This window comes from Geosmithia morbida (assembly GCF_012550715.1).
Source record: "Geosmithia morbida isolate 1262 chromosome Unknown scaffold_26, whole genome shotgun sequence".
NCBI lineage: Eukaryota > Fungi > Ascomycota > Sordariomycetes > Hypocreales > Bionectriaceae > Geosmithia > Geosmithia morbida.
In genome coordinates this window covers 300,369-309,049 of record NW_023336213.1, presented here as the reverse complement: position 1 = coordinate 309,049, position 8,681 = coordinate 300,369, and the positions used below count along the sequence as shown (strand labels likewise).

The window sequence follows — 8,681 nt, the reverse complement described above, 5'->3', positions numbered from 1 at the left end:
ACCTAATTGAGGCACGTTCGGATCGAGTGGGATGAGAAAAGGGGTTCGGGGGTCTTGGGTACATCAAAACATAGTAGAATCACTGAACTATGAAGAGTCATTTCTGCAATTTATCTGCGGGTCCCAGCAGTTCTGAGACCGGATACTTGTTTCTCCTAGAGGTAGAGTTGCAATGGATAAAGGGTCGGTTCTCGAGAAAGGGTGTGCTCAGGGTTGGTGAATAAATAAATCACCGACAATCATCTAACCGTCAGTGTTATTCGGCGGTTTCGGTACGACAACCAATAACCCCCCTGTCATCACTACCATTACGTGCCCAAGATCTGCGGAGAAGTTACCTTGACGAGGGCATTGGCGAGAGGCCTCTTTCTTATTTCATTAATTTTTACCTTCCTTCTCCTTTGAGTCATTATCTTGATTGAAGGTATCATCACTGGGACCTCGGGAGATATTGGATTTAGGACGATACATATGGCTCGTGGAAAGTAGCAATAGCAACGCTCCCCCACATCAATACTATGTATAACCTGCAGGAGCCCCCAAGCCAGGCCACTACAGAGACGTCACTCCTACACACGAGCGTAGAGTGTGGAGCGTCTACTGGTGGATGGACTGATGTATTGTATAGGATGCATTACGAGGCCATTCCGAGATCCCTTCCCGTCGGCAGAAAAGTGCCGGATGTGTGTAGGATAGTGGGTCGTGATAGTAATGTACGAGTAAATCAGCACACCCACTTTTAGAATACCCTCCCTTTTAGGACACGTCTTTAGTTATCATCATATGGGGAGAAAACGAGGACATTATAATAAGACTAAGAGGCTAAGGAACTTATTGTTACGACCCGTTATGCGGCCCTCACGTGCACCCCACTTTTTCCAACATAACCACACCATTGATGTTTCCACTAAGATACGTATTACGGCTAGGTTCACTCCACGGACAGTGAACTACCGATAAACTAGGCTCTAGGTTTATATAGGTTTACCTATAACGTAGTGAACCACCCTAGTATACAGTCAACCTATTCCCCGTAGTCTAGACACTCTCCCCCTAGCTATTAATAATAAAGTCAACGCTTCTATTAAAACTAGTTCCTAATACGAGCACCTACGACTATAACTGGGTTATTGCTTAGTTCGATATCTTAACTATCTCGCTAATATAAAACGACATTATCTCTATCTACCCTGTAGTTCAGAGTTGACCCCAACGTCACACTTATAAGGAATATAATAAAAGGAAGAAGATAAAGATTTTATAATCGGAGCATTTAAATAGGAACTCACTTATTATATAGCTTTTATGAGTATTCATAATAAGGAGACGTTATATATGTCTTAAGTCTAGCTTCATTCAAAGGATAAATACCTCTTTAAGCTAGTCTAGCCATTTAGAAATATTAACAGCTTTAAGCTAGCTATTTAGCTCTTTTCTTGAGTCCTATATCGATGTATTGTGACGTTAGGTTTAGCTCTAAGCTACAGGGTAGATAGAGATAATGTCGTTTTATATAACGAGACAGTTAGGATATCGTACTAAGCAATGAGATAGTTATAGTCGCAGGTGCTACTACTAAAAGGAACTGGGATTTTAAGAGAAGCGTTGACTATGCTATTAATAGCTGGGTAAAGAGTGACTAGGCTATGGAAGTTGGGTTGGTTATATACTAGGTGGTTCACGACTACTGCGGGTGAACAGTTAATGAACCAACTGGTGGTTCGTTGGTGGTTCACGCGAAGCCGCAGTGAACCTGACCGTGATGTCTTCCTAGAGGGTGAATGTGTCAATGGTCTAGTTGTAGTGGAGAAAAGTGGGGTGCACGTGAAGGCCGCATAACGGGTCGTAACACTATATTAACTACTCTAATAGAAGGTACTTTTGACTACTACTAGAAGATGATAGGTTAATAACTCAATAATTGTCTAGGGGTTTATCTATAGTAGTAGGAGGATTATCCTAATCTACCGTTTACTAAACTAGAGGATCATTATTATCGGTCTCCTCTAGGATTCTAAGAGATTATTATCTTTTCTAAGCCCTAGTAGTAATTTTAGAAGGACTAGTAGCTAGGGAAGTATTACTATAATAGGATTTCATAATATAAGCTTTAATAGTTTCTCTTTTCTTATCGAAGAAATCGGAGAGATTGATTTATTAGAGACTGATTAAAAGTAGTAGAGAAAGTAATAAAGTCTTATAGTCAAGAGATAGGAAAGAGATTTAAAGGTTAACTTTAGGGTTAACAATTATTATCATTTATCCCTATATCCCTTCTTTTTAGTCGTTTCTTAGCTACCTCTTTATACTTATTCTTAAATCTTATCTTTTATTTCTTTCTCTTATATATAATAATCTTTATACTTCCTTAGACCTTAGCTAAATCTTTCTTAATTATCTCCTAATGTCATTCTTAGATATAGCTTAATGTAGCTTAGTATAACTTATTATAACTTAATATACTTTGTGGCTTAACACTTCCCTGACTGTCCTTTGTCAGCACTTAACGAAAGTTCTTCGTTAACACTGGACAGTAATATAATAATGTTAAGTATATCGCACTTATTAATATAGGAATTAAGGCTATTTTCTTATTGATTCTAATACTGTTAGTGATATCTATATATAGGGGTAATTGTGACTATAGAAGTGGCCTTTTATCGTTAGGGTTACTGCCGATCGGACAGGAACAACATGTTCCGATCGATGACTCAGCTGTTTGTTCCAACATGCAATCAGACCATACCCCTCCCCGGCCAGTGTCGAGAAGAGGTGGGGGGGAGAGGAGGGGCCGTCGGGTCCTCGGTTTGGGTCCAAAATGTGGATATGCCTTTCTTTCTTTCTTCTCTCTCGATCCCAATCCCTTGTCTTGTTGTCTGGACGTGTGTGGCAGTTACGTAATCAACAGGATGTGGAATGTGGAACGGGGAAATCCGATTTAAAACGAGGAAACATAGGATGAAACCCTAAAACTTGTATCTGGCTTATGAATGTTCTTACAACATGCTTGGCTTGCATGTAATATGTACCAATCCTCGTACGATCATATACTTGAGGCTTTGGACCTCCACCCGGTATCCACGTGTGATACCATCAATTGCTACATCTACAGCAGATGCATACTTCAACAAACATCACCCGACGATTAGTTACGAATGGAGGCAATTGACACCGACCAACACATCTCATAAGAAACACAGCTTCTCTTGCAGTACATGTAGCCAGAGTAAAGAGACATGTATTAAATCTCGTAGTATAGACGTAAATCATTCTAAAAGAACCCATCATACATCACAAACAGGCAAATGTGCATGTACGAAGGACAGGCAAGATAGAAAACAAAAAAACAATGTGTATGATAATTTTAGCAGAAGATAGAGCAAGAAGAAAGAAAAGAAAGGGGCCATGAACTCATATTCGCAATTCGCGCCGGAGTTGGGATAATCGTTGATCAATCTCTGTGTTGAGGTTGTTCATCATCTCCTCACTCCCATGAGACGGTACGGAGTCTTCTAGGGGCGATTCCTTCCCGAGGGGAGTCAGATACCGATTGACAGCCTGCCTTTGACGATCAATAACATAAGAGCAGAGTTGGACAACCGAAACGATACGGATGTCCCCGAACGGGGACGCGGCAGCGGGGCAGTCCATGTCAGCAGCTGATGTGGGGTCACTGCCGCTGTTGGGGCTCTTGCTGAGGAGCAGGTCAGCATCATGCTGCAGCACGATGAGGACAACAACGTAGGTGCTGAGGAGGAGTCCGTGGCACGCACTGACGAGGGGCCTCGCAACGACAGCGGAGTACTGGTCAGGACCTCTGAGAGACGCCATCATGGAGGCGGCCGCACTAGACCTGGGGATGGAAGGCATCTCGAAATACCCCTTAGCGCTTACGGGAGGAGTGGAACCCGGTTTGGTGAGGTGCAAGGACTGCAATATGTATAGGAGCTGGTGGGACGCGGCAAAGGCATCGCGAACCACATCCCCGAGCCTGGGGACGAGGCCATCTTCGAGAACGTGGTCGTGCTGTCCGTACTCCATGCTCAGGCCTTTGGCAGAGACGTGGGCGACCCACAATGACACAGACTCGAAAGCCGTGTCATTCAACATGAGGCCGCCCAAGCTGCATCTCCCATCGTGCGATCCCATTGACTCTGTGCCGGCGGTCGGCTCGGCCAGCACACAGCTGGCGCTCAGAAGTGGGTGAAGGCGCATGCTCAGCTCCGAAAGCTGTGCAATGCAGGAGGAGGGTGTGGATCTGTCCAGCTGGGATGGGGACAATGATTTCTCAAGGCAGCTGAGATCGATCTCACCGGGGCTGGCCAGTCTGGCCCTGATGACCTTGTCGCTCTTGCTCCTGCCAGCCCGAACGAGGCCTATGCTGCCGGTGCTGCTGCTGGATTCGTGACCTCTATCGATGGAGATGCCCTCGGGCTTATCGCCTACTCCGGAGAAGGAGTCCCTGCTGTTTATCCAGGAAGGGGGGAATGCATCACAGAAGATGGAAGCATCGAACGCTCCGCTCTCGAGTTGCGGATCGATAGCCATTGGAGCATGCAGACCGTTCCTCGGCTCGGACATGCTCATTGGGAATCCGTCCATGCTCATGTCGGCTGTCCAAGGCCAGTCACTCGTGGCGGATGATGACGAGGATGATAAGGAGTCTTCTGCGGTCTTGTATGCACGGCCTACTAGGCCCATGTTCGTGTCGGTGGAGATGCTGGTACTGGTCTTGGAACGGTCACTTGTGGCAGTGATAGGGGCATAAGCAGGTATGGGGGCTGTCGTCGATGATGACGATGTCCGTTGCTTCCTCGGGGAGACGGGCTGCTCTGATGTGCGGTAACGACTTGGGCGGCCTCTAGGTAGGCTGAAGCTGTAGACACATTGAGCGTCCTGCCGAAGACAGCGATTGCACGCACCGGTATCGCAGTTGCCTGAACGAGTGCAGCGAAGCTTCTGGCCGTGGCAGCGGTCACAAGACTGTCTCCTTGCGGTTGTTGCAGATTCCAGGCTTGCATTGCTGGGAGCCATGCCTTCCGCCGGTTCTCAAACAGTTTAGATATTGATCAAGCTGGCACAAGACAACGATCGCATGGTTGCATATGCCACTGCGCTTAAAGGATGGGAAGTCTGTGCTTCTATGGCACATCGAATGACTGAAAGAAGACGGCGGGGAGTGGGGGTGTGTAGTAGGTGAGTTTTGCGACCGGGAAGGCAAGAATAAATGTATTTTCGCTTCTGCATCAGCAGCAGAATGTAGGCCTTGGGATACATATACATTTATATAGCCCGTTCTGATCAAACACGACTAGCTTCACTTTGCTATTGAATACTTTAGCCATGACGGGCCCATCGGGGCATGTCGTCTGACTACATGCACTTGAGGCCTTGATATTGAACCCGGCATTGGACCTGACCCTGCGTCTGGCCGTATATCTTCTATTCGCCAGTGGGATGCACGTATGTACGAGTACGGGAACACAAGTACATGCGTTCGTACTGTAGCATCACTGCGAGGTGATTGATTCTGCGGCTTAGCTTGCAGGGGCTTAGTTGAGAGCCTTTATCTCTGCAAATAGGGTAGAAGCACATAATATGCAGGTAACATCGCTTGACTGATAATAAACGCAGAAGCGGCACGGATTGGGTTGGGAGGGGGGAACCACAAATCTGTGTACAAGTAAACCACTGTGATTTTAGGTCGTAAGATCACAGGTAGGCGTTGCATCACCGTACCGGCTAATACGAGTGTAACGGTGCCTTCTTACTGTGATCTATATGTTTGTATGTGTTTGCATCAAACAGCCAAATGCAACCGGAAGAAGGGATAATCGAGGACCGAGGTTGTTGCCTTAGGATAATATAACAAACATTCTTATATATAACAATCACGATAAGAGTTATCCTAGATTAATATAATATATCGATTAGTATAAACATAAAGGCTCTTCCTAAAGAAGGAGCTAATGCACCTATAATATCGTAAGGTAACGATATAACTAGGGAAGACGAAACTAACACTAAGTAATTTAATCCTATTAACTATTGATTCATAACGTAAAAATATATCTAATAAAAGAATATTAACCTTAACTTTATTAATAGCGTTTTTTATATATTACTATCACTATTATAGCTAACGAAGGAGGAGGGCTAAGTGGTTATCTAACTTTAAATCCACATAATCTAATAGGGATAATATTATACTAATAAGGAGAGATAGTAGGTGTGACGTTAGGGTCAACTCTAAGCTACAGGGTAGACAGAGATGATCGTCGTTTTATGTTAGCGAGACAGTTAGGATGTCGAACTAAGCAATAAGGCAGTTATAGTCGTAGGTGCTACTATTAAAAGGAACTAGGGTTTTAGAAGAAGCGTTAACTATATTATTAATAGCTAGGTAAAGAGTGACTAGACTATAGGAAATGGGTTATCTATATACTAAGGGGATCGTATAGAATAGATTATTAGGATCACGGTGGTCATCGTAGTAAGTGCGGTAATCTATAATGTACGTACTATTAGGATTACGCTATTGTTAGTGGTGATCCTAGTGATCCTAAGAAGGTTTGTAGTTAGTCGAAATGCGTATATAATAAATAGGAAAAGAAAAGTAGGGTGTACGTAAAGGCCGCATAATAGGTCGTAATATAATGCCCTTCTCCTAAAGATCTTGTCCTAAGATGTTACGGCCCGTTATGCGACCTTCACGTATACCCCACAATTTTCTTACTCATTACTATCGTTTCCACTTACACATAACAAAAGTGATCACCTTAATCACTTAGCGATCGTAGCGATCACTAACTAAACGATCACCTTAATTACCTAGCGATCGCAATGATCACTCTTCACGATTATTGTATTCCTTTAGCGATCGCCTAGTATATAGTCAACCTCATTCCTATAGCCTAGTCACTCTTTACCTAGCTATTAATATAATAGTTAACGCTTCTTTTAGAACCCTAATTCCTTCTATAATTAGCACCTACGACTATAACTGCCTTATTGCTTAGTTAGACGCCCTAACGGCCTCGTTAATATAAAACCGACACTTCTCTAACTACCCTATAGTATAGAGTCGTACTAACTATTATATATCAATAGCTCTTATTTAGACCGTTACTATATTAAATACTAAGTAATACCTAATACTATATCTTCCGCTATACTTACGTCCTCTAATGTTAGAAATAATAATAATAATACCTAAAAGGATCTAGGTAAGACCCTTAAGCTTAAGAGCCCTAACTATTATATACTATATTTATTATTAGCTCTTTTAAAGCTAGTAGCTTTATAATATAATCGAATACGATTAATTCCTATAGCTATAGTAGTACTAGTAATAGTTTTAGTTCTCTATATAGTTTATATTATACTAACTTACTTCGTATATATATTTTATAATTATTAATAATATTTTCTATATCTTTCTTAATTCTTAGATAGTCGAATATTTATCGTATCTAATTAAGGGTTTTCTATATTCTTTAGTATCTTAATGTTTAGTAGCTATATATATCGCTAATAGTTTTCTCTTATAATTCTAGTAGTAGCTATATTTATTCGTTCTAGATTAGTAGTTATTCTAGTTTAATATCCTTTAGATAGTTATCTAGTTTCTATTTTTTATAATATTATAGATTTCTTTAGTAATTAAATCGTTAGGTTTAATAGTAAACGTTAACGTATTTAGTATACGATATTTAAGATTCCTATTATCGTTAGTATAGAGGATTTATCCTAAGGCTCTTAGTTCTTTAGTGTTATAATTAAGTCTCCTACTAAGAGCGTTAGCTCTTCTATTTTCTAATCCTTTTTAGTAGATAATCTTAAAGTTAAAGTTAGCTAGATACTTAGTGTATTATAACTATCGCTTACTAAGTTCTTATATAGTCGTAAAGTAGGCGATATTCTTATAATCTATATATACCTTAACCTTATACTTACTTCTAGTTAAGTAGTGCTTAAATTCCTTAAATAAATTAATAATAGCGAGGAATTCTTTATTATATATTAGATAATTAAGTTTAGCGCTATAGAGTTTCTTTAAATAGAAGGTAATTAGTTATAATCGTCCTTCTTTATCTCTCTATATAATTTATACTCTAAGGGTAAAGTCTAAAGCGTCGGTCTCTAGCTTAACTTACTATTTAGGGTCGAATATAGCTAGTATAATATTAAAGGTAATGATTTCTTTAAGTCTATTAAAAGCTTCTTAGTAATTATTTATCTATTTAAACTCTTACGTTCCTTTAGTAATATTTATAAGGGGTATTACGATTTTTCTAAAATCTCTAATAAATCGTTAATAGTAATTAGCGAATCTAGTAAAGGACTAAATATCCTTAATATTCCTTAATATTAGCTAGTCGCGTACTAACTCGATTTTCTTAAGGTCTATTCTAATTTCGTTATATATAATAATATGTCCTAAGAACTCTACTTCCTAGACGTAAAAATAATATTTTTCTAGTTTAACGAGGAGTTTCGTATCTTATAGCGTTTAAAGTACCTTATAGACATATTCCTTATATTCTTTAAGGTTATCTAAGAAGATTAGGATATCGTCTAGGTAAGCTATAATAAAGATATTAAGGTACTCTTATAGTATATTATTAATTATTCTTTAAAAAGTAGTAGGAGTATTAGTAAGTCTAAAAGGCATTACTAAA

At 40.5% G+C, this 8,681-nt stretch overlaps 1 protein-coding gene across 1 annotated transcript; it reads right to left on the bottom strand.

Moving 5' to 3' along the window:
- Positions 1 to 3,539: 3,539 nt before the first annotated feature.
- GMORB2_4867 (GAL4) lies at positions 3,540 to 5,034 on the bottom strand (the record flags this gene model as incomplete). Its single annotated transcript, XM_035466841.1, has 2 exons — positions 3,540 to 3,562; positions 3,612 to 5,034. The coding sequence occupies 2 exons, from the start codon at positions 5,032 to 5,034 to the stop codon at positions 3,540 to 3,542; spliced, it is 1,446 nt and encodes a 481-aa protein (XP_035318000.1).
- Positions 5,035 to 8,681: the final 3,647 nt, after the last annotated feature.